The sequence below is a fragment of the Neofelis nebulosa genome, chromosome X, assembly GCF_028018385.1.
Source record: "Neofelis nebulosa isolate mNeoNeb1 chromosome X, mNeoNeb1.pri, whole genome shotgun sequence".
NCBI classification, from domain to species: domain Eukaryota; kingdom Metazoa; phylum Chordata; class Mammalia; order Carnivora; family Felidae; genus Neofelis; species Neofelis nebulosa.
This window is the reverse complement of record NC_080800.1, coordinates 53,799,941-53,827,152: the sequence shown is the minus strand read 5'-3', so window position 1 is coordinate 53,827,152 and position 27,212 is coordinate 53,799,941. Positions and strand designations below refer to the sequence as shown.

General features: G+C 39.3%; 1 protein-coding gene across 1 annotated transcript in view; it reads left to right on the top strand.

The window, feature by feature from the left end:
• The window catches only part of ZC4H2 (zinc finger C4H2-type containing), a 29,466-nt gene extending 11,092 nt beyond the window's left edge, over positions 1–18,374 (top strand). Inside the window, exons 2-5 of the mRNA XM_058712838.1 lie at positions 10,286–10,457; positions 12,030–12,202; positions 13,053–13,215; positions 16,957–18,374. Of these exons, the coding sequence (XP_058568821.1) occupies positions 10,286–10,457; positions 12,030–12,202; positions 13,053–13,215; positions 16,957–17,070 (622 nt within the window). The 3' untranslated portion in view covers positions 17,071–18,374. The remainder of the gene's footprint in view (positions 1–10,285; positions 10,458–12,029; positions 12,203–13,052; positions 13,216–16,956) is intronic.
• The last annotated feature ends 8,838 nt before the right edge of the window (positions 18,375–27,212 follow it).

Genomic DNA, 27,212 nt, shown 5'->3' with positions numbered 1-27,212 from the left:
AACCCTAAGGAAGTATCCGGTGGTTTTCTTGCAATTCTGTGGCCATACCAGCTGCACTTTAGCCTCTTGGGAGGATTTCATTAGTAATTTTTCTACATAAAATAACATCTTTAATGACTTGAATGCTTTCCTCACTTGTTGAGCCAAACGTGACACAGATTCTACTTCATGGAGTCATCCAAGACCTCTGTGGAAGTCTACACTGAATTCTACTTCTCAGGTAGAATTTCCATGGTTACAGGAGGTTCCAGGATATGCCCTATTTCACCCTAAAAATCGGTGACTGCACTAGGACAAGAATTCACCCCCATTGGCTTGTTTTCTGTCACTTGAAATATATCATATGAGGAAAGTTCCTTGGTATGGTGCAAAGGTTGATTAGGCTCAGCACAATGAATTCTCTGTCTCCTGGTTTGTGAGCTTTGACAAGCCACTTTACTTCTCTCAGCCTCAGATTTTTCAAAAATGAAGCTAAACACACCTATTTATATGCTGGTGATAATGATTAAATTAGATGACATATAAAACAGCTAACAATTGCAGGAACATACTAGACACACACACACACACACACACACACAAATAACTATTATTAAACAGAACCTTTCTGGGGGCATCTGGGTGGTTCAGTCGGTTAAGTGTCTGACTCATGGTTTTGGCTCAGGTCATAATCTTATGGTCATGAGATTGAGCCCCATGTCAGATGCCATGCTGGGTGTGGATCCTGCTTAAGATTCTCTCTCTCCTTTTCCCTCTGGCCTTCCCCCACTCTTGTGTGCATGTACTTTCTCTCAAAAATAAAGAAATGAATTAAAATATAAAAAATAAACAGAACCTTGTGAATACCCAGTTTCTTCTTCCCAGTTCCTGGCACTTATGAATTCTTAATAAATGTTGACTGAATTAATCAAATCCTCCCCACCTGTGGTAATGTTTTTCTTTCTCTTAGGCTACTGAAATTACATTCAATACCCTAAACTTACTACATATTTGCATTCATTTTGTCACTCCAAATGTAATTTCTGAGCCCTGCTTATGGTGAAAGCAGTGTTATAGATGATGTGGGATTTACAGAGAGAACTATGGAATTGTGCCAGTCTCTAGAAGGCTCTTGTATGTATATTATCTGGATTTTAAATTGCTTCATATGTAAGTCTATACACATAGAGGACCCAGAGGACCATAGCTGTGTGGTCTTGGGCTAGTTCTGTTCCCAGTCTGGACATTTGTTTCTTCATGTCTGAAACGAAGAGGATGGATTTGATTGGTAGCTTTGAAATAACGTTCTGAGGAGCCCTGGGAGTTCCAGAAAGGTATATCAAGGGTCACTCTAATACAGTCAGGCAGAGTTGGATTTGAAGAAAGAATAAGGACTCTGGGGGTCCCACTTCCACTTCAACCATAACAGTTACATTTTGTTCTATTTTCTGTATTGGATCACAATTATTTTATTTGAAGGAAGGGATCTTCTCCTCAGTCACCCACAGGATCCAGCACACTGTTGGAGTAAATGGTATTTACTTAATAAACTTTCTTTGTCCACTTGATTGATAGAAAATTTAAAGAGAAGGAGCTAGCATGATGCTCACTCTAGATTTGAGAAAGGGAGGACATTTTACTTAAATTTGATCTTAAGCTCAAACTACCCATTTACTAGACAGAGCATGGAAGGTTGGTCACTAGATACTAAGCCCGAAGAGCATAGTAAAGGCAGTTGACCACAAGGGTAATGTCTCCATTTTGGTTTTCATCATTAACCCCCTCCCTAGTCTTCCTGGGTACTTCAGTTGACCAACTTCATTAAAAATCTAAGAGACTCTTAAAAACAGAACAAACTGAGGGTTGATGGGGGTGGGAGGGAGCGGAGGGTGGGTGATGGGTATTGAGGAGAGCACCTGTTGGGATGAGCACTGGATGTTGTATGGAAACCAATTTGACAATAAATTTCATATTAAAAAAAGAAAAAAAAATCTATTTTCCTACACACAAGCTTTTTGACGATTCATTTATTTTCCAAGAGAAACAGGGACAGAGGAATAGAAAGACCTTAGAATTTCAGTTCTGACAGTGTTGTAAGTTTAGATTTAATTCTAGGTGTGTTAAGAATCCATTGGAGGATATATGTTCAACAGCTCTATTGACTTGCAATTTATATACTGTAGAAAACATCCATTATAAGTGAACAATTCAATAGCTTTTAGTAAATTTGCAATTATACAACTATCATCACAATACAATTTTAGAACATTTCCATCACCCCATAAAGAACCCTTATGCCCAATTTCAGTTGACTTCCATTCCCACCCACAGCCCCAGGCAACCAGGAATGTACTTCCTGTCTTTATAGATTTGCATTTTCAGAACATTGCATAAATCTTAGCATATTGTTTCTGAGGTTCACACACACTGTATCATATGCTACTGTTTCCTTTTTTATTGACAAATGGTTTTTCATTGTATGGATACACCACATTTTGTTTATTCACTGACATATTAATAAACATTTTGGTTGTGTCCACCTTTCAGTTTCTAGGAATAATGTTTCTCTGAATAGGATTGTATAAGTCTTTGCATGGAAATATGTTTTGTTTTTAAATTTTTATTCAAATTCCAGTCAGTAAACATAAAGTATATAACATTAGTTTTAGGTGTACAATATTCAGCACTTCATACAATATTCAGCACTTGATACAACCAGTGCTCATCACAAGTGCACTCTTTATCCCCATCACTTATTGAACACACCCCCCCCCACCTGCCTCCCCTCTGGTAACCATCAGGTTGGCCTCTATGGTTGAGTCTATATATATATATATATATATATATATATATATATTTTGTAGTTTCAAGTTTTTATTAAACTTCCAATTACTTCACATATACTCTAATATTAGTCTCAGGTGTAGGATTTAGAGATTCATCACTTACATACAACACTCATTGCTCATCACAACTGCCCTCCTTAATACCCATCACACATTTAACACATCCTCCGTCCACTTCATCTCCAGCAACCCTCAGATTGTTCTTTATAGTTAAGAGTAGTAGGTTTTACAGATTTCCTCTCTTTCCCCCCTATATTCATGTTTCCTGTGTTGTTAGTTTTAGCCATTCTGACAATGTGAAGTTGTATCTCATTGCAGTTTTGATTCATGTTTCCCTGATGATGAGTGATGTTCAGCATCTTTTCATACGTCTATTGGACATCTGAATGTCTTCATGGGAAAAATGTCTCTTCATGTCTTCTGCCCATTTGTTAACTGGGTTATTTGTTTTGTGTGTTTAGTTTGATAAGTTTGTTATAGATTTTGGATAGTAACTATTTATCATATATGCCATTTGAAAGTATCTTTTCCCATTCAGAAGGTTGCCTTTTAGTTTTTTGATTGTTTTCTTCACTGTGCAATTTTTTTAATGTTTTATTATTTTTATTTCAATTTAAAAAAAATCCTAGTTAGTTAAAATATATGGTAAAATTGGTTTCAGGTGTAGATTTAGTGGTTCACAGCCAACATATCAGCCAGCACTCATCAAAATAAGTGCCCTCCTTAATGCCCATCACCCACTTAGCCTATCTTCCACCCACTTCTCTCCATAAGCCCGCAGTTTGTTCTCTATATTAGAAGTCTCTTATAATTTCCTTCCCTTCCTTTTTTCCCCTTCCCCCATGTTCATTTGTTTTGTTTCTTAAATTCCGCATGTAAGGGAAATAATATGGTATTTGTCTTTCTCTGGCTGGCTTATTTTGCATAGCATAATACGCTGATTATTACATAATTACATAAATACATAATTAGCATAAGAAAGCTAGAGCTTCATCCATGTCCTTGCTAATGGCAAAATTTCACTTCTTTTTATGGCTGAGTAATATTCTAGTGTGTGTGTGTGTGTGTGTGTATGTGTGTGTGTGTATGTATACATACACACCACTCTTCTTTATCCATTCATCACTCAATGGACATTTGGGCTCTTTCCATAGGTTGGGTATTGTTGATAATTCTGCTATAAACATTGGGTGTGCATGTGTCCCTTAAAATCTGTGTTTTTTTATCCTTTGGGTCAATATAATAATTTCTGGGTCATAGGGTAGTTCTATTTTTAACTTTTTAAGGAACCTTCGTATTGTTTTCCAGAGTGGCTTCACCACTTTGCATTCAGACCAAGAGTATAAGAGTGTTCCCCATTCTCCTTATCCTCACCAATATCTGTTGCTTCCTGTGTTGTTAATTTTATCATTCTGAAAGGTGTGAAGTGATATCTCATCGTGGTTTTGATTTGTATTTCCCTGATGATGAGTGATATCGAGCATCTTTTCATTTGTCTGTAAGCTGTTTGTATGTCTTCTTGGGAAAAATGTCTATTTATGTCTTCTGCCCATTTCTTTTTAAAAAATTTTTATTTGTTTACTTATTTTGAAGGGAGAGGGGCAGAGAGAGAAGTAGAGTGAAAGTATCTCAAGCAGACTCTGTACTGACTGCACAGAGCCTGGCACGAAGCTCGATCCCATGAATCTTGAGATCATGACTTCAGCTGAAATCAAAAGTCACATGCTTATCCAACTAACACTCCCAGGCACCCTGTGTTCTGCCATTTCTTAACTGGATTACTTGTTTTTTTGGGTATGGACTTTGATAAGATTTTTTTATGCTTTTGGATACTAACTCTTTATCAGACATGTCATTTGCACATATTTTCTCCCATTCCATAAGTCATCTTTTAGTTTCATTGATTGTTTCCTTCCCTGAGCAGAAGCTTTTTATCTTGATGAAGTCCCAATAGTTCATTTTTACTTTTGTTCCCCTTGCCTTTGGAGATGTGTCTAGTAAGAAGTTGCTGCAGCCAAAATCAAAGAGGTTGCTGTCTATGTTTTCCTCTAGGATTTTGATTGTTTCCTGTCTCACATTTAGGTCTTTCATCTATTTTGAATTTATTTTTATGTTTGGTATAAGAAAGTGGTCCAGTTTCATTCTTCTGCATGTGGCTGTCCAGTTTTCCCAAAATTTATTGAAGAAACTGTTTTTCTCCCCATTGGATGTTCTTTCCTGCTTTTTCAAAGATTAGTTGACCATTTGGTTGTGTGTCCATTTCTGGGTTTTCTATTCTGTTCGTTGATCTATGTGTCTTTTTTTGTGCCAGTACCGTATTGTCTTGATGACTACAACTTTGTAATATAGCTTCAGGTCCTTAATTATGATGTCTACAGCTTTGTTTTCCTTCCTTTTCAGGATCACTTTTGCTCTTTGAGGTCTTTCGTGGTTCCATACAAATTTAGGGTTGTTTGTTCTAGCTCTGAAAAATGCTGGTGGTATTTTGGTAGGGATTGCATTAAATGTGTAGATTGCTTCGGGTAGTATAGACATTTTAACAGTGTTTCTTCCTGTAATTCATGAACATGAATATTTTTCCAAATATTTGTGCTCTTTTCAATTTCTTTCATAAGTGTTCTAAAGATTTGGAGTAGAGATCTTTTACCTCTTTGGTTATTTTTACTCCTAGGTATTTTATGGATTTTGGTGCAATTGTAAATGGAATCAGTTCCTTGATTTCTTTTTCTACTGTTTCATTATTGATGTATAGAAATTCAATAGATTTTTGTTTGTTTATTTTGCATCCTGCAACTTTACTGAATTCGTGTATCAGTTCTAACACTTTTCTGGTGGAGTCTTTCAGCTTTTCTACATATATTATCATGTTACCTGCAAATATTGAAAGTTTGACTTCTTCCTTGCCAATATGAATGCCTTTCATGTCTTTCTGTTGTCTGATGCTGAGGCTAGGACTTCCAGTGCTAAGTTAAATCACAATGGTGAGAATGGGCATCCCTGTCTTATTCCTGACTGTAGAGGAGAAGTTCACAGTTTTTACCCATTGAGGATGATATCACCTGTGGATATTTCATATATGGCCTTTATGATGTTCATTTATGTTCCCTCTATCCCTACTTTGTTGAGGGCTTTTATTTAAAAAAAAATGGATACTGGACTTTTTCAAATGCATTTTCTGCATCTGTTGAGAAAATCATATGGTTATTGTAAAATTTTCTTTTATTTTAGAGATAAAGGGAAAGAAAGAGCACACAAGCAGGAGACAGGGGCAGGGGAGGGAGAGAGAGAGAGAGAGAAAGACAGAAAGAGAGACAGAGAGAGAGAGAGAGACAGAGAGAGAGAGAAAGAATCCCAAGTAGGCTCCATGCTTAGTGTGGAGCCCAACATGGTGCTTGATCCCATGACCCTGAGATCACGACCTGAGCTGAAATCAAGATTCAGACACTCAATGGACTGAGCCACCTGGGTTCCCCAAGAATCATATGGTTCTTATCCTTTATTTTATTAATGTGGTGTATCAGATTCCTTGATTTGCAAATACTGAACCACCATTGCAGCCCAGGAATAAATCCTACTTTATTGTGGTGAATAATTCTTGATTGTGGTGTTTTGTTTGATTTCCTATTATCTTGTTGAGAATTTTTACATTCACCTTCATGAAGGATATTAGCATATAATTCTCCATTTTAATGGAGTATTTTCTTTTGGAATCAAGACAATGCTGCCTTCATAGAATAAGTTTGCAAGATTTCATTCCATTTTTATTTTTGGAACAGTTTGAGAAGAATTAGTAGTAACTCTTCTTCAAATGTGTTGGAGAATTCTCCTGTGACGCCATCTGGCCCTGGAATTTTGTTTGTTGGGAGTTTTTTGATTACTCATTCAATTTTCTTGCTGGTTATAGGCCTGTTCAAGTTTTATATTTCTTCCTGTTTCAGTGTTGGTACTTTATATGTTTCAAGTATTTTATCCATTTCTTCCACATTGTCCAATTTGTTGACACACGTTTTTTGCATAGTGTTCTTTTATAATTGTTTGTATTTCTGTGGTATTGTCAACTCTCCTCTCTCATTCATGATTTTATTTATTTGGGTCCTTTCTCTTTTCTTTTTGATAGGTCTGACTGGGGATTTATCAATTTTATTATTATTTTTTTTAAAGAACCAACTCCTGATTTTATTGTTGTGTTATGTTTTTTCTTGTTTCTATATTATTAATTTCTCTCTAATCTTTATTTCCCTTCTGCTGGCTTCAGGTTTCATTTGTTGTTCTTCTTTTAGCTCCTTTTGGTGTAAGTTCAGGTTGTGTAATTGACATTTTTCTTTACTTATTGAGATAGGCCTGTATTGCTATATACTTTCCTCTTATGACTGCTTTTGCTGCATCCCAAAGATGTGGATCATCATGTTTTCATTACCATTTGTTTCCATGTATTTTTTTTATTTCTTCTTTAATTTTCTGGTTGACCCATTTAATTGACATTTATTTGTTTTCTTTCCACATGTGTGTGTGTGGGGGGTTAAGTTTCATAGTGTTGTGGTCTGAAAATATGTAATGGTATGATCTCGATCTTTTTGTACTTGTTGAGGCCTGATTTGTGACCTAGTATGTGATCTATACTGAGAAGTGCACCCATGTGCACTTCACAAGAAAGTGTATTCTGCTGCTAATTCCATCTGGTTCAATGTGTCATTCATAGTTTCCTTGCTGATTTTCTGCTTATATGATCTGTCCATTGATGTAAGTGGGATGTCAAAATGCCCTACTACGATTGTATTATTATCATTGGGTTCCATTATGCTTGTTATTAATTATTTTATATATTTGGGTTCCTCCAAGTTGGGGACATATCTGTTTACATTTTTTTAGATTTTCTTGTTAGACCCCCTCATTATGATATAGTGTCCTTCTTCATCTCTTACAGTCTTTTGTTTAAAAGGTAGTTTGTCTAATATAAGTATGGGTATTCAGCTTTCTTTTGATGTCCATTAGCATGATAAATATTTCCCCATCCCCTCACTTTCAATCTGCAGACATTTTTAGGTTTAAAATGAATCTCTGGTAGGCAGCATGTAGATAGATCTTTCTCTTTTTTTATTCATTTTGACACCCATTCTTTATATGTGTGTGTGTGTGTGTATATATATATATATATATATATATATATATATATATATAACTTATTGTCAAATTAGCTAATATACAGTGTATATGGTGTCCTCTTGATTTTGGGGGTAGATTCCCATGAATCAACATTTACATACAACACCCAGTGCTCATCCCAACAAGTGTCCTAAATACCCATCACCTATTCTTGTTTATTCATGTTTATTTTTGAGAGAGAGAGAGAGAGAGCGAGCATTGGAAGGACGGGGGGGTGGGGTGGGGGACAGAGGATCCAAAGCATGCTCTGAGCTGATAGCAGTGAGCCCAATGTGGGGCTCGAACTTACGAACCATGTGATCATGTCCTTAGCCAAAGTTGGACACTCAATGAACTGAGGAACCCAGGCACCCCAACACCCATTCTTTTGAATGGACTATTTAGTACATTTATATTCTGAGTAAATGTTGATAGTTATGAATTTAGTGCCATCTTATTGCTTGTTGTCTTTATTTCCAGAGATTTTCTCATTTCCTTTCTAGTCTTTTTCCCAAAGAGTCCCCTTTAATATTCCTTGCAAGGTTGTTTTAATGGTCAAAGTCCTTCAGGTTTTGTTTGTCTGGGAAACTCTTTACCTCTCTTTCTATTCTGAATGATAGGCTTGCTAGATAGGGTATTCTTGGCTGTAGGTTTTTTCTACTCAGCATATTGAGTATATCATTCCACTTCATTCTGCCCTGCCATTTCTGTGGAGAGATCTGATGATGCTAACCGTATTTGTCTTCCCTTGTAAGTTAGGATTTTTTTTCTCTTGATGTTTTTAGGATTTTTTTCTTTATCTGTATATTTGGCAAATTTAAGTACAATATCCCTGGTGTTTCCCTGCTTTTCTTGATTTTGGTGGGAGTTCTTTGAGCTTCCTGGTTTTGGTAGTCTGTTTCCTCCCTCAGATTAGAAAATTTTTCGGCTATATTTTCCTCAAATAAACCTTCTGCTCTCTTTTCCCTCTCTTCTTCTTCTGGGACTCCTATGATACAAATGCTATTATATTTCATGGAGTCACTGATTTCCCAAGTATACTTTCATGATCCAAGAGTTTTCTTTCCCTCTTTTGATCAGCTTCATTATTTTCCATTATTCTATCTTCTCTTTCACTTATTTTTCCTCTACTTCTAACATCCTTGTGTTCATTGCATCAGTCCATTTTGCATCTCAGCTATTGTATTTTCACTTTGGCCTGAATGATTTTAAGCTCTTTTGTCCCTGAGATAAGGGACTCCTTCGTGTCTTCTGTGCTTTTTTCAAGCCCAGCTAGTGATGGATAACAGCTAGGAAGTACCTCAGAACCAGAGAGTAGAGAGCCAGGGGAAGGACAAAAGTGTGCTGCAGAGGGGCCTCCTTCCATTTTGTGCATGTATATTTTGAAAAATGCAATCTGAGTGCATATACATTTTATTGAGTATCATATCTTCAGTACTTTTCATGTCACAAGTCTTCATAATGATTCATTTTAATGGATTCTAAATATTACAATTTTGCCCATAATCCATAATGAACAGTCTTGTGTATTAACCTTTTGTTTTCTTTAATTATTTCCTTAGAATAAATTCACAAGGGTGGGATTACTTAACCAGAGAGTATACAATTGGGATTTAACAACCAATAACAGGTTTTATTTTTTTAGGAAAAGAAATGAGCTATAGTTCTTCTAGTCCTCTTCCTCTTCTGGAACTGAGTAGTTGACCCTGTAGAGCTGTGCTTTCCAATTAGCCACATGTGTGGTTTCAATTAAAGATAAATTAATCAAAATTAAATAAAATTCAAAATTCAGTTCATCAGTTGCACTACCAACATTTCAAGTACCCAGTAGCTACACATGCCTGGTGGCTAGTGTATTGGAAAGCATAGAGACAGAACATTTCCATCATTGTACAAAAGTTAATGGACAGTGCTCCTTTAAGAATGTCTCAAAAGGTCATGGTTGGCATTTCGATTGGGAATTATTTGTGGTATGGGATTTTACTGTGCTTTGAGAGGCTGTTTAGCATCTTTGGCCCATGTTCACTACATGCCAGTAGTGTTCTCTCTTGGATCAGTCTAATAACAAAAAGTCTTCCACATTTACAAATGTCCCACAATAGAATAAAACTATCCCCTTTGAGACCCATGAAGCTTCTATCTTAGAATAGAGAATCTCCTAACTTTTTGTGCCTGGCTTTAGGTTGGCTATGCCTGGAGAAAGAAAAGCTTAGAAAGGTGGCTTAGAAAAATAACCCTGGTTCAGGGCCTAACTGCACTCTATTCCCATTTTTCTCCCTTCTCCTACTGGTCTGTTTCTTGCTTTTTGGTAATTGCAGGAACAAGACCCTGCAGATGGAGAAGATCAAGGCACGTTTGAAGGCTGAGTTTGAGGCCCTTGAATCAGAGGAGAGGCACCTGAAAGAATACAAGCAAGAGATGGACCTGTTGCTACAGGAGAAGATGGCCCATGTGGAGGAACTCCGACTGATCCATGCTGATATCAATGTGGTATGTAGCTGATGGCCAGAAGCCTACCTCTAGGCCCTCTGAGAAATAGACAGTAGTGAGTACCATGGCCTCTTGTGATGTGGCTTTGGCCAACCAACTTGGGAGAGTAAGCATCAGGCTGTAGTGGAATGGAAGAATCCAGGAGTTCTGAGATCTAGTCTTGGCTCTGTCACTGATTGTATATCACTGGACAAGTCCCTTTTTCTGCTAGGCCCTATTTTCCTTCTCTTTACTATGACAGGGAGTCAGTCACCTCTAACGTCTCTTTCAGCACTGATGTGCTCTCATTCTGGGAGTTGAGAGTTAGCCTTAGGGTAAAGCAGAGCAGACAACTGCCTCTTGGGTCTAGCTCAAAGGGTTCCAAGGCTTCCAAGTAGGCTAAACAAATAATATCTGCCAGCCTACTAAAGTGAGGCTCCCTCATTAGAGTCTCTCTTTTGGAGATACTTGGAACATGGAGAATAAACTGTCAGCTAAGGTGATAAGTTTCCCACTTTTTGGAGTTATTCAAATATGGTCTGAATGATCACCTGTCTGAGCTGCAGTATTGATATTCCTGCACCAGGAGGAAAATTGGAGGTGCTGACTTATAATGTCCTTTCTAATCCTTAGAGCTTATGACAATAAAAAGTATTTTTTAAATTACATTTGAAGGAGTTAAGTTTCTATTCTTGGGAAACTCATTTTTATGACAATACTTATTTCCTGATATTGCCAAGCCAAAAACCTTAAAGGAAATATAGATGTGACTTAGACAGTAGTAATGGTATTTTTTGTGTCACAAGATCACAGGATTCCAGGGTCTTATGAGGAGTTGGCATTTCTGCTGCCAGCTAACCAAGGATACAAAGTCAATTCAGTTAAGAAAATATTAGCTGGGGCTGAGAATCTAACCCAGTGGATCTCAAACTTAAACATACATCAAAGTCACATGGAAGAGGCTCTTAAAACATAGATTATTGGACTCCACACCAGAATTTCTGATTTTATATGTCTGGGGTGGTGTCTGAGAATTTGGATTCCTAATGAGTTCTCAGGTGGTGCTAATGCTGCTGATTTGGTGACCACATTTTGAAAACCACTGATCTAAGAGAAAAGCCACTAGCCTGGGAAGCAGAAGTCCTGAATTTTTGTCTAGGTTTTGCCCCTGAGAAGTATTTCTCTGAGGAAGTTTTTTTTTTCTTCCTGAGTCTCAATTATCTGATCTCTAAATTGTTGGTGGGGCAGACTAAATGAGCTCTAAGGTCCATTCTAGCTTTAAGGTGCTATATTTGAATAATAACTACCATTAATTGACCCTTTACTCTGTGGTAGTCCCTGTACTTAAAGCTTATATGCACTCAATCACTGAATTTTCCTAAGATTATATGAGGTAGGAACTATTATTATCACCATTATACAGATGAAAAAAACTGAGGCTTGAAGAGAGTCACATAGACTACATGGTGAATTAAGGACATGACTATAGATTGGCCTGGCTCTGGAGCCTGTGCTATTTTATCCACTCAGCTATAGACCCTTGTGGAGAATGTTGGTGTCTTTTCTTGGTACGTACCTCACTCTATGTTTCAGATGGAAAACACCATCAAACAATCTGAGAATGACCTAAACAAGCTGCTAGAGTCTACACGGCGGCTGCATGATGAGTATAAGCCACTGAAGGAACATGTGGATGCCCTGCGCATGACTCTAGGCCTGCAGAGGCTCCCTGACCTATGTGAAGAGGAGGAGAAGCTGTCCTTGGAGTAAGCTGCTTGCTCCCTGTCCTTGCAACATACACACACACAGCACATACATACTGACACACACATGTAGCGGCACATATACAAACATAAAATCTGGTTTAAAAGTCATGGTACCCAGTCCTAGCCCCAGGACTGTCAGTGGTTGACTCATTGTATGACCTTGGGCAAGTCTCTGTGCACCAAAACAAGGACAGTTAGACTAGTATTTCTAGGTGGCTTTTAAAATTCTTTGTGTAATTTTGGTAACACGTGACTGTGTCTGTGACTCTTTGTGTGTGTGTGTGTGTGTGTGTGTGTCTGTGACTCTTACAAGGTTACTTCCCAAGTCAAGGTCCAGAAGGAATGTCTAGAAACCTTTGAAAATATAGAAGGCTGGGCTTTCATGGTCTCTAGGGGCTAGCCTTGGAACTTCTGTTTAAGACCCAGAATTAAGAACTACACTCACCTTACAGAGACAGTTCAGTTCAGTAGAAGGAAGCAGACTTCCATAAGGTAGAGCAGGCTGCCTGTGGATGTTGAGCTTCTTACTCTGAAAAGCATGTCAGCTTAGGCCTGAGGATACTTAATGGGAATATTGCAAAGGTACATGGGGTAAACAATAGGCAAATGCCCTTTAAGGACTTTGATAGCCCTGGGATTCTTGATTTTCTGGGTCTATCAGAGCCAGAGAGGAGAAGGATTACCCTTCCCAGCAGACAATGAGCCAGGTACCCAAGGGGAACCTTGTGCTGGGGAGGGTGTAGGAACTTTCTATACTGAGCCATACTGGTTCTGTGGCATGGAGTCTCTAAGAGGGGCAAGGTTCTCCTTGCTTTCAGAATGATCCAGCTAATGTCTTTCATCTCCAAAGTTACTTTGAGAAGCAGAAAGCAGAGTGGCAGACGGAGCCTCAGGAGCCCCCCATCCCTGAGTCCCTGGCCGCTGCAGCCGCTGCTGCCCAACAACTCCAGGTGGCTAGAAAGCAGGACACTCGACAGACAGCCACCTTCAGGCAACAGCCCCCACCTATGAAAGTAAGTGAGCTGGGAAGGGGTTGTGGAGGAAGAAAGGTGTCTTCAAGCAACCTCATGGAAGGCTGGGACGGGGGCTTTGGAATTACCTATTTGGTGCCTTCTTAAAACAGCCTTTGCTTAGGGCACAGAAGAAGGGGTGTTTTATATGTGCTGTAGCAGACCAACTGTTTTTTTTTCTTTCAAGATTTTATTTAAATGTAAGTTAGTTAACATATAATGTAGTATTTGTTTTAGGAGTAGAATTTAGTGATTCATCACGTGCATGTAACTCCCAGTCCTCATCATAACAAGAGCCCTCCTTAATTCCCATCACTCATTTAGCCCATCCCCCACCTACCTCCCTTCCAGCAACCTTCAGTTTGTTCTCTGTATTTAAGAATCTCTTATGGTTTGTATCCTTCCCTCTCTGGTTTTATCTTATTTTATTTCATTCTTTTACCCTATGTTTATCTGTTGTTTCTTAAATTCCACATATGAGTGAAATCATATGGTATTTGTCTTTCTCTCACTGACCTATATCGCTCAGCATAACACACTTGTTCCATCCATGTTGTTGCAAATGGCAAGATTTCATACTTTGTGATGACTGAGTAATGTTCCATTGTATATATATACTACATCTTCTTTATCCATTCATCAGTCGATGGACATTTTGGCTCTTTCCACAATTTGCCTATTGTTGATAATGCTGCTACAAACATTGTGGTGCATGCACCCCTTCGAATCAGTATTTTTGTAACCTTGGGGTAAATAACCTAGTAGTGCAATTGCTGGATCATCAGGTAGTTTATCCCTGATGAATATGGATGCAAAAATTCTCAGTAAGATGCTAGCAAATCAAATTCAACAGCATATAAAAAGAATTATTCACCATGATCAAGTGGGATTCATTCCTGGGCTGCGGGGCTGGTTCAACATTCACAAATCAATCAATGTGATACATCACATTAATAAAAGAAAAGATAAGAACCAAATGATCCTGTCAATCGATGCAGAAAAAGCAATTGAAAAAATTCAGCATTCTTTCTTAATAAAAACCCTCGAGAAACTCGGGATAGAAGGAACATACTTAAACATCATAAAAGCCATTTATGAAAAGCACACAGCTAATATCATCCTCAATGGGAAAAAACTGAGAGTTTTCCCCCTGAGATCAGGAACACGACAGGGATGTCCACTCTCACTTCTGTTGTTTCACATAGTGTTGCAAGTTGTAGCATCAGCAATCAGACAACAAAAGGAAATCAAAGGCATCAAAATTGACAAAGATGAAGTCAAGCTTTCACTTTTTGCAGATGACATGATATTATACATGGAAAACTCAATAGGCTCCACCAAAAGTCTGCTAGAACTGATACATGAATTCAGCAAAGTCGCAGAATACAAAATTAATGTACAGAAATCAGTTGCGTTCTTATACACTAATAATGAAGCAACAGAAAGACAAATAAAGAAACTGATCCCATTCACAATTGCACCAAGAAGCATAAAATACCTAGGAATAAACCTAACCAAAGATGTAAAAGATCTGTATGCTAAAAACTATGGAAAGTTTATGAAGGAAATTGAAGAAGATACAAAGAAATGGAAAAACATGCCGTGCTTGTGGATTGGAAGAATAAATATTGTTAAAATGTCAATACTACCCAAAGCAATCTACACATTCAATGCAATCCCAATCAAAATAGCACCAGCATTCTTCTCAAAGCTAGAACAAGCAATCCTAAAATTTGTATGGAACCACAAAAGACCCTGAATAGCCCAAGTAGTATTGATGAAGAAGATCAAAGTGGGAGGCATCACAATCCCAGACGTTAGCCTCTACTACAAAGCTGTAATCATTAAGACAGCATGGTATTGGCACAAAAACAGACACATAGACCAATGGAATAGAATAGAGACTCCAGAACTGGACCCACAAAAGTATGGCCAACTATTTTTAACTTTTTTTAATTCAAATTAGTTAACATACAGTGTAGTCTTGGCTTCAGGAGTAGAACCCAGTGATTCATCTCTTACATATGACACCCAGTACTTATCCCAACAAGTGACCTCCTTAATGCCTATCATCCATTTAACCCATCCCACCATCCACCTCACCTGCAGCAACCCTCAGTTTGTGCTCTGTATTTAACAATCTCTTATTGTTTGCCTCCCTCTCTGTTTTTATCTTATTTTTCCTTCCTTTCTCCTATGTTCATCTGTTGAGTTTCTCAAATTCCACCTATGAGTTAAATCATAGGATATTTGTCTTTCTCTGACTCATTTCACTTAGCATACTACCCTTTACTTCCATCCACATTATTGCAAATGACAAGATTTCATTCTTTTTCATTGTCGAGTAGTATTCCTATATATATATATATATATATATATATATATATATATATATAAACACACACACATCTTTATCCATTCATCAGCCAATGGACATTTGTGCTCTTTCCATAATTTGCCTATTGTTGATAGTGCTGCTATAAACATTGGGGTCCATGCACCCCCTTTGAATCTGCGTTTTTGTATCCTTTGGATAAATTCCTAGTAGTGTAATTGCTGAGTCATAGGGTAGTTCTGTTTTTCATTTTTTTTGAGGAAGCCCCATACTGTTTTCCAGAGTGGCTGCACCAGTTTCCATTCACATCAACAGTGCAAAAATGGTTGCCCTTTCTCTGCATCCTTGTCAACATCTGTGGTTTCCTAAGTTGTTAATTTTAGCCATTCTGACAGGTGTGATCTTATTGTGGTTTTGATTTGTATTTCTCTGAAGATGATTAGTGTTGAGCATTTGTTTATGTGGCATACCAGCTGATTTTATAGCCTCACATTCCCAGAGGGGCTACAATGCAGGGAGATTAACAGGCTCTGCCAAAGCATAATTTTTAAAAAGTTAGAAACAAAACTTGTGCAAATATATAGTGAGCATGTGTTGTTAATGAGGAATTCAACAGGATTACAAAGCCGGTTCAAAAAGCATTTTAGAAACACACATATATAGTAAAGGAATGAAAGGAATGCTGAAATAAGTTTGGAAAATTAAATACAGGACTGGTTGATGAACTATAACCTTTAATTATCTTTCCTTTGGAACAGAAATAATCTGCATCTCTACTGGGCAAAAACTATTTGTTGCTTATTACCATAAATCACAGAGCTGGGCCCTGATCAATAGTAAATAATCAAATAAAGGAACATTCTCCTAGAGCAGGGGTCAGCAAACTAGAACCCACAGGCCAAGTCTGATTTGCTCCCAGTTTTTGTAAATAAAGTTTTACTGGCGCACATGTATGCTTGTTTGTTTATGTATTCTCTGTAGCTTCTTTCATGTATAGCAGTTATAGTTGAGTAGTTTTAACTACCACCATGTGACCTAAAAAGTCTAAAATATTTATTCTCTTGGCGTTTGTAGAGAAAGTTTACTAATATGTGTCCTAGAGAATTGAATAATCCTTGACACAGCCTGTTGGTCCATGCTTTAACATAATATTAAATGTATATATAATTCTCATTTTGTGTTATTTCCCAACTTTGGATATTTTTCCTCAGTACCCTTCTTTGACCCTCCTTCCTTTATAACCCTTGCATCTGTTACATCTGGCACCGATCTCTCTACTTGAGTCTCAGTCATTGATTACTACTCCTTTCTGTTGGAAAATCACAACTGCTTTCTGGGGATCAGAAGCCTGAACTATAGGCTAAAAGAATCTGATTACTAACTTTCTTTGTCCTGTGTCCTTTCACTAGGCCTGCTTGTCATGTCATCAGCAAATTCATCGGAATGCACCTATATGTCCTCTGTGCAAAGCCAAGAGTCGGTCCCGGAACCCCAAAAAGCCAAAACGGAAGCAGGATGAATGAAGAGATGGTGAATACATAGAGCTCTGCTGCTCATAACCCTTCCCCTTGGCCAGAGTGATTAATGTCCTGATTTGAGACCACCCTCCCCTACCTCTGCCAAGTTTCCTATTTAATGTGATGGAAACACAACCACTCTCACTTTGCTCTTATTTCTTTTTTCTCTTGGAGTTTCTGATTTAAGAAGGTGCTAACGACAGTGTGTCCGATGATCCCTTCTCTCCCATCCACATTTCAACCCTTGCCCTTGTTTGAAGTTGGAAGGACAGAAAGCCCAGATGTGATTCTCTTATGTCTGACGCCTGGGGCCTAAGGGCTGAGGGTTGGAGGAGGCCCTTCCTTCAGGTAAAGGCTCCAGTGTGCCCTCTCCTTGTACTTTTGCCTTAGGCTCTGAAAGGACAATAGTCTTCTTGCAGGACTTTCCAGTATCTTTGGTGTATATTTCTCCCCCACTGCCACCCTCATCTCATCTCATCTAATCAAAGTCCAGAAGTAACTTGGACAAGGCCTCCTTTTGGAGTTCATTCTCACCCTAGTCTCCCAGATATACTAAAGTTCTCAGGTACCAGGCTGTGTGTCTAGAGATTCTGAGACTTACGGGTTTTTCTCCCATAACCTTAGCTTTTCAAATCAGTGGCAGAAGTTCCCCACGGTGAAATTAGGGAGCCACACCCACTCCACAAGTCCTTTATAACTTGCTGCCTAAATCATTGGGCTCTAATGTAGGAGCTGCCTTATGTTGAGAGGGACCCTATGCTGACATCTGTGTTGCCAAATGTTCAAAAACATTTTGAACAAAACCATTTTTGTTCAAAACTATTATTCTGGCACTTACATAGTGATATATATGAGAATCAAGTGAGTGATAACCATTTTACACAGACAAGAGGGTGGGACTTCCATCCATCCATCCCTCTCTTGGGTCTGCCCTCTTCTGTAAGGAGGCCTCAGCTCAGGTCAACTGCTGGCCACCCCTTTCCTATAGATTCTCCAGGTGTCCTTCCCTTACAAAAGAAAAAGCAGTAGGCTCCCCAGACCCTGTATCTCTCCTCTCTACCAAAATCAGATGTCTAGTCAAGTTATTCTTATACTTAAAGACAGAGATGGGAGTTGGCTGAGTGAGAAAGTTTTAACTCCAATCTCAGTCCCTGGCTGGGGAAAGGGGGATATTTTCTTCCTTCTTTAACTGTAGTTTTAAGTTGCTGGTGTTCATGTGTTCATAATATAAAAAGTTCCTCTGCTCTTTGAAGGTAGAGTGTTATGTCTGTACAAATTCTTTTAAATAAACATTTGTTCATTGGAGTGAATGCTGACTGAATGCTTCTAAGTACCAAGTAATATAAAAGACGTGCCTTTTCCTGTTCTGGGCAGCTCTTCTTCCCTTTCATTGTCTCCACCCTATAAATAAGGAAACTGAATAAACCACTGCACAATAATTTACCCTATTATTATAATTTCCATTTATTCTCTACCCACTCTGTGCCAGGTCTCTATGCAAGATGCTGTATGTACATAATTGTATTTGATTTTCAAAACAATCTTTCTAATTTTAATGTTTTTTTTGAGAGAGAGAGAAGGAGGAAGTGGGGGAGGGGTAGAAGGAAAGGGAGAGAGAGAATCTTAAGCAGGCTCCACACCCAGTGCACAGAGCGTAATGCAGTGCTCTATCTCACAACCCTGAGATAATGAGCTGAGCTGAAATCAAGAGTCAGATGCTTAACTCACTGAGCCATCCAGGTGCCCAAAAATGTTTCAAGCTAAGTACTTTTATTACCATTTTCCAAAAAATAAACCAAAGTTCAGACAAGTTAAATAACTTGTCCTGAGTTAAACAACTGGTAAGAGAAATTTTAAGATGTGAACCCAGATTTGGTTCTAGAGCCTGTTTTTCCCTACTTTTTCTCTATAATTATTATTTTTTCTTTAAGCCTTTCTCCCTTTGGGGATGGTTTGATGATAGGAGTAGTTGAAATAACTCTAAACTAGAAAATAGGGCCTAGGAATCCAGTGACTGATACAGGAATACAAAGGACTCCTTCCATACAGCGATACAATAGGGAACAACAGTGAAAAACCATCTAGTTTCAGAGCTCCCCATAGGGTGGACTAAGGTTTCCATTAACACTGTGTTGCAGTTAGGGGTGCCTGGGTGGTGCAGTTAAGCGTCTGACTCTTTATCTTGCCTTGGCTCAGGTCATGATTTCACTGTGAGTTCAAGCCCCACATCGGGCTCTGTACTGATGGATGCGGAACCTGCTTAGGATTATGTCTCTCCTTCCCTCTGACCCTCCCCTGCTTGTGCTCTCTTTCTCTCTCAAAATAAACAGGTAAACTTAAAAAATAAAGAAAAGACTTTCAACTCAACAGCTCCCTCTGTTCAACACTGCTTCCTCTAATGCTTCTCTTCTACAAGTGTTGATCCCAAGGGTTCCATAATTAACATCTTGTACATTAAACTGTCCTAGTGTTTCCCAGTAACCAAGTAGCTGACAAAAATTTCTCTGTGCCTTAGTGTCCTCACCTGGAAAATGGGTAAAATAATAGTACCCACTTCCAGGACTATTGTAAACAATGCTATGTACATAGTAAGCACTCAATACGTGTTAATTTCCTTCAGGTAGATTGAATGACTAGTCAAAAGAAATACTGTTTGTCAAACCTAACATTACTTCCTTACCCAAGATTTTTTTCATCTACAGGCCTGCTTTTGAGGTGTCGCAGGCTCATTGTGGGCAAAAAGAGCACACTGAGCTATGTGACTTTGAGTATAACCTGTATAGGCCTCAGTAGGTCCTGGAAGTATATGAGGAGTGGTTATTGCTCTGCATCCTTGACACACCGGAGTTCAGATTTGTCAATTATAAAATTCAGTTGTAGCGCCACTAGGTCAGTCATTTCCCAGGGACACTTCTGAATGGGAAGGGAACAGTCACGTGTTGAGCACCTACACCTGCTAGCCACTGGTTGGGGTGCTACTACCTCATTTAGTTTTTCTGGTTTATTTATTGTGAAACGAATTGCCTCAAAACTTAGTGGCTTAAAACAACCATTACTCATGATCTTCAATTTGAGCAAGACTTTCAGGGAATAGCTTATTTCTATTCCATGTGGTGTTGACTCAAACAGCTTGGCTAGGGCTGGAGGATCCAAGATGTCGGCACTCTTGATCTGGCACCTCAGCTGGGGTGGCTGGAAGAGCTATGGGCTGTCTGGGCCTCCCAACTCCTTTGTTAGTATTTTATCCTCTATGGCCTCTATTCCAAGTTGAGTAGTCAGACATTTTTAACCTGATAGCAGATTCCAAAAAGGTAAAAAACAGAGCTTCAAGGCCTTTTGTGGCATAAGACCAGAAATGATACAGCAACACTGCTGCTATACTCTACTGGTCTAAGCAAGCCCAGCTGAACTAACACAGGAAGCCCAGGTTTAAAGAGTGAGGAAAAGGGACTCCATATCCTGATGGGAAGAACTGCATGCATGTCAGAGATAGGAGGAATTATTGGCCATATTTACACACAATCTACCACATCTTCCAGCAACAACCTTGCAAAGAAGGTGTGATGTCTGTCCACTTTATACATGATAAAACTGTGGCTCAAAATGATAAAGTAATTGCCCAACAACTAGGAAAAAGGCAGAACCAGAGGTCAGACCTAGGTTCATCTGCCTCTGAAGCCTGTGTTCCTTCTGCCTAAGTGCAGTGCTGCAAGTAAGTCCAAGACCTGCTTAAAGGAGAATGAATAAGGGAAGAGAAGGAATAAAAATACAGTGAAAGAAGAAGATAATGGAGATTAAAGAGAGAGAAAAGATGGAGGAGAATAAAGGAAGTTAATTGTTATATTGGTAAAATCCTTTACAATGAAAGCACCTGTTTCAACCTTCTCATCTTATGATAATGCTAATAACACTGTACTGTTGGTAGAGAATATATTATTATCATTCAAATTTTATAAATGAGGCCCAGAGAGGGAAACTTGCTTACACAAAGTCATATAGCAAGTTAAGAGGAACTAAAGGCACAACTAGAACTCAGGCCTTCCAATCTTGGAATAACCCTATCTGGGGACCTCTTTACATGTTTGACACAGTGGGAATGAATTTTTTGCATGCTTTGTGCCAGAGGTTACTTTTATGCTGAAAATAGGAGCTCACTCTACAGGAGAAGACCAGGCAATTTTAGCAAATCTCTCAAAGTCCCCTATTACTACTGTGCCGTCAGCTATGAGCATATTTGGAATGATCAACATGTCTCAAGATAAATTCTGGGAAGTCTGTTAACTCAGGTCCAGGTTCACCTAGCTTAGTTACTAACCCTCTATTGGCCTCCATTTTCTCAAATGTGGGGCAGGAGCAGTGGTAGCCCTCTCTTGATAACATTGTTAAGACTAAATGTGCTAATACATGTAAAGTGCCTAGAATAGCATCTGAGAAGCATTCAGTAAATGGTAGCTATGAGGAAGAAAATAATGATTATGAGGGACTTCCTGAGAGGACAAAGAGGGGGAGGAAAAAGAAGGAGGAAGGTAATGAGGAAGAAAGAGGAAGGAGGAAGGTAATGAGGAAGAAGAGTAGAAGGGTGATGAAGGGATTAGGGAAGAAGTGGGAGAGGATGGGGAAAGGGAATGGTACAATAGGGAAGAGATTACATCATGTAGGGCATCCCAAATAGGGAAAAGGTGATAGCCGAAAGCCATGGTTCCTTTCCTGGAGCGTGATGAGACTCGGGCTCTTCTGCCACCTGTCACTGAGTCTGTTTAACAGTTGTAAAAGACACAGCGCCCTCTTAGGAAGTAGGCAGAAGCCCCTATTTCTAACACATTCTTTTCTGCTTGTGGATAGGGATGTAAGAGTATCCTTAAACAAGAATCCCTAATATGTGGTATAGGCTCATGTGCAGTTCAATGTTTTTTGAACTGTACATCATATAGAAATGACATTGACTCAGGAACCAGTTGTTTCTGGTTTCAAATCCATTGTTTTTATGTATTAGCAGTGCATCTTTGAGCACGTCACCAAACTTGCTGACCTCCAGTTTCCTCATTTGTACACTGGAAATAATTGCTGTGTGGGGTTGCAGTGAAAACTTTCAAAATGAAGAAGGGAAGGATCACCATTACTGAATGCCCATAATTTAGTGGGTACTGTGTTGTTTTCATATACTTTATCACATACAGGAGATAGCATAGTGTAGTGGCTAAGAGCATCAATAGTAAAGAGATTCTTAGCAACTGTCAGCAATGACATTTGCTGTGTGACCTTCAGTAAGCTCATTAACTTCTTGAAAGCTTATGTTTACAATGGGGGTAATAACAGAATTTACCTGATTGAATTGTTAGGAGGATAAAATGAGCTAACATTTATAAAATGCACAAAGAAAGCATTATTTGAGTGAGAAAGCAAATAAATCAAATCTTCCTAGCAACACTTGGTGTCACCAACTTAGAAATGAGAAAATTGAGGCTGATAGAAGTCAAGTATCTTTAAATTTGGGTCTGACTCCACTAAACCACAAAAATGTTTAGAAGAGTGTACTGATGCCTGCAATTTATTATGAAATACATCAACTCTTAGGTGGATTGATGGATTGATAGAAGGATAGATAGGTGATCAAAGAAGTTCAGTAAAATGGATCTAGGATCCATTTTACCTATAAAATTTGCTGTATGTATAATTTTTTTCATAAGAAAATATTGAGGAGGTAAAACATCTATCTGGTAATATTACTTCTTTGCCTAAAAGCCTCAGATTGTTAACTAGTATTATCACTTTATAATTTGACCTCTTGTATGATCAGCATAGCTTTTGTTAAGCCCAATGGAGTTGGCAGAGCACCAGGGAGGACAGATGATAATGGAGAGAAGGTGATAGATATGTGTTCCCACATAGGGTGGCATTCTTGTCCCAGTCTTCCCAGGACTGTTCTGGTTTTAAAAAAGAAAGTCATACTTGGGAAGTCCCTCAGTCCTAAGCAAACTGGAATGGTTGGTCACTTTACTGCACCTTTGGGCCCAGCTGTACTCTGAGCCTTCTTTTTCTTTGGTGGTGCTAAGGGCAGCTGTCATTTACTGTTTTTAATTTATGTCATAGGATGCTTAGGGGCTCTGGACAAATACTTTGAGATCTGACCTTGACCCATTCACTCTGCCAACTGGGCAGATTCTGCACACTGCTGGTGATGGGGTGCATGCATTACAGAACTTCCCCCACATTGTTGTGCACACCCAGTGCAGAAGCAATTATGCCTGCTCCTTTCTCCTGTATACATCACCACAGTCCTAGCCATTCAAGTTTGAAATCCCATAACACTGACATCTCCAAGGGCACAGAGACATGGCCCTTGATATTTGGGTCCTACTGCCAACCCTGAATCCAGACATTCTTCCACATTCTGACCAAGTAACCACACTGCCTACCAGGAGGTGTCCGGGTTCCATCCAGAAAGCAGAAGGGATGCCTCCACAGCAAGCAGGTGCCTGTATTTGTCCAAAAGTAGTAAGGAACAGATGCTCATATATATGGCAGCACCTGGAAAAAGTGAAGAACTAGCCTAGCAATCCCCAAAGATACAATGTCTGTTTTTAAGTGTTCCCAAGAGAAAAGCCTACAGAGAAGTACACTTCCTCTGTCTAATATTACTCTGGCAAGTCACCACATGCCTTACAAAACTATGGCTTACCAGGATTTTATATGGCTTGCTTGATGCCTTCTAATATACAACAGTCTGTGACACATGCATTGGGGTGAGGAAAGATCTGAAAGAACCAAAGTATAATAACTTCTCTTTACTAAGTGAGCATTTTATATGATTTATCTTTCTTTTTCAAACTAGAATTATTTAAATTCTAGTTAGTTAACATATAGTGTAATAATTCCATGAGTAAAATGTAGTGATTCATCATACATCATCATAAGAAGTGCCCTCCTTAATACTCATCACCCATTTATACTTCCGTCCATCAACCCTCAGTTTACACTCTATCATTAAGAGTATCTTATGGTTTGTTTCCCTCTTTTTCTTCCTTCCCATATGTTCCCTGTGTGATCCCATTCAAATTCTTTTAATAACTTCTCAGACATTAGATCCCATTCCTTGCATAGCTTATCTTTTTTAGATTTGAATCTAGTAATTTAGAGCTGGAAAGGTGCTGGGAGTCATTTAGTCTAACTCATCCTCATACTAATGGTAACATTAAATCCAGAGAGGGGAAGGGACTGGCACAGGTCACAAATCAATCTATTACAGAGGTAGAGCTAGAACCAAGGTCTTCTCCTGAATCCCAGCCTATTCCAGGTTCCTGATGCCAAATTTGTCCTAATTCATCTAAACACCTAGATGTCTTTACACTGGATCTCCTCTTTCCTAGGGCATCTTTGGTCCTGTTCCTAACATGACCAAAGGAGGTCTCTGGCCATTGTTGCAGTAGCCAGTGAGCTGTGATGGGGGAATTTGACATAAAAGAGCTCAGTCCCACGGGACGTTTTGGGGGAAAATCCAGTCCTGTATACCATCTAGAAAGACTGAGCTCTTTCCATTAACAAGATGGTCTTTACTGCCTAAAGCTCATCTCTTAAGAGAAGGCACTAATTCCTTCCAGTTCTAGATCAAAGCCTATTGGACCTTCATGTATGCTCCATCTCAACTCCTGATTCCCAGATTTTTCCACATCCAAAAGAGCTCAGACTCTTAAAAATGATGGCTTCAGATCCCCTTTCTGCCTCTCAGCCCCCTCTCATATTTCCAAGTCTCCTTCCTCTTTCCCTAAGTTCCTCCAGTCCACCTACTCCTGGGCCTCAGAGGCTTCAGGCCTGGGGCACTCTCCTGGTCCACCAACTCCATCCTGCCTTCCTACTCCAGCCTGGACCTTCTGGTCAATTGTTTTAGTATTTCACTTGCCAATGCTTTCAGGCTGTCTTCATTCCCATCCTTTCTAAATGCTACTTGGAGAACTCAAATCAAGGACAGTTGCTGCTATTGTTCTGGGCAGCTAAGTGTTGCAGGGAACACCCTCTAATCCTGTGTAATCTGGACGGACTTAGCATTCATAGACCCTAACTTTATCTGGGTCTTTAGCACTGTGCAGTTAGTTCCTGGTCACCATACCGTTGGTCCCTGGTCACCTTCCTTTCCTTATTCCCTCAGTGAAGAAGAGTGAGAGCTGTCACCTAGAGGTCATATGGGTGCTCAAAATTACATATGTTAAGTCAGCATAGGTAGGGGAGAAGGGCAGTCTATAGTTAAGGTCATCTGAGTTTAAACCTTGTGTCTTCAAGTTATTGGTTTTGTGACCTTGGGCAGGTCCATAATCTCCCTTAAACCTTATTTTCTTCTTCTATAAAGTGTGGAAAATTTACAAAAGCACTTTATCATCTATTGTGCCATTTGATATTCCCCAAAATGTTAAAAGAAAAGTAAGATATAAATCAAGGAAATGCAGTCTCTAGATCTTGGATTGGATCTCAGTTCAGAAACTAACTAAAATATGAAGGAAAAAAACAGGGAAATTTGAGCACTGAGTATTTAATAACATTAAGGAACTGTTAACTTCTTAAGTTCTGATAATTATACTGTGGTAATGTTGGAAAGCAGAATTCTTATATTTTAAATATACATACTGCAGTATTTTAGCATGAAATAAGACGATGTTTGCAATTTTTTTTAAAGTAACCCAGTGAAAAGTTGAGAGAGTAAAGGGGGCTATAAAGTGGCGATGTTAAAATTGGAAGATGTGGCGGGGGGACACCTGTGTGGCTCAGTCAGTTAAGCGTCCAACTTCAGCTCAGGTCAGGATCTAGCAGTTTGTGAGTTGGAGCCCCGGGTCGAGCTCTGTGCTGACAGCTCAGAGCCTAGAACCTCATTCAGATTCTGTGTGTGTGTCTCTCTCTCTGCCTCTCCCCTCCTCACATTCTGTCTCTGTCTCTCAATAATAAATAAATGTTAAAAAAATTAAAAAAAAATTGGAAGATGGGGGGTTGAAGGTAAGATGGCGGAAGAGTATGGTGGCTCTAAGCAGGGTGCCTCCTTCCTTGAACACAGGTGGATAAATATCAAATCATTCTGAACACCAAGAGATCAATTGGTAGTCTTAGAGAACCAAGCTGCATGTCTATAAACCAGAAAAACAACGCATGGAAGGTAGGAACTGTGTTTAAGAGTTTGTGGAAGAAAAGAGCCATGGGTGCTCCCCAGGGGAGGAAGTAGTAACTGTGGTGGGAGTATAAAGAGAGAAGGAGGAGAAAGAAAAAGCTCGGGGGGAAAAAAAGAGTGAAAATACATGCAAGTAATTACACAAGAAAACGACTCCCCAAAACATTTGATGGGGGAAAAGGAGAAGATTGCAATACCTCCAGTTTTCTATAAAGAGTGGAGTGCAGATTCTGGTTTCTGAGGTCTGCGACATTGCCAGGTTTGTGGCTGGGGCACTTAGCAGTGCTCTGGTGGGAAAGCAGAGCTGAACACCAGCAGCAGCAGCCTGAAGATTCCTAGGGTTTTATACGGAGAAGTGGTTCCCCTGCTTTGAGTGCATTTGGTAAAGGTGATACAGCCTCTCTGTAGGCAAAGGACGTACCATCAAGCTGTCCTGCTCACCAGTATAGGAACAAAGACTCCAGCTGAGGTTAGGAATCCCTGGCTCTGGTTGTATGTTGCAATTTACCATGAACTCTTAGCAAGGACACTGTCACATTGCTGTCTTCTGTAACCAGCCCGCAAATTCCACAATGCAGGAAAACACTTTCCCAGAAGACCAGTGCAGGTCTCAGCTGGTGGGGTCTCTGAAATGTGGGGTTTTGAAACATAGCCATGCCTGAGATAAAACATAGGAGTGGTACACTGTTTGGCAGGCAAATATCTTGGACACAGACAAGGTGAAGGCAGGATGGAAACCAGGGACCCAGGTGAGGTCAATGTTTATGCATATGTGAGGGCTTACTGAAGAGGGGTGGTGTGCATTTCCTGCTGCTTAGATGAATGAATGGGGGAGGCCATTTTCTCTCTGTACTCAGCAGCTTAATCAACTTCAATGAGCTAAATAGCACCACCAATGGAGAATAGACCTGCTGCACCAAGCCCTTCCCGCCTAGGCCTTGTAGGCACATCTCCACTAGGGCAAATGCACCTGAGAATCAGAGCAGCAAACCCCATCCCC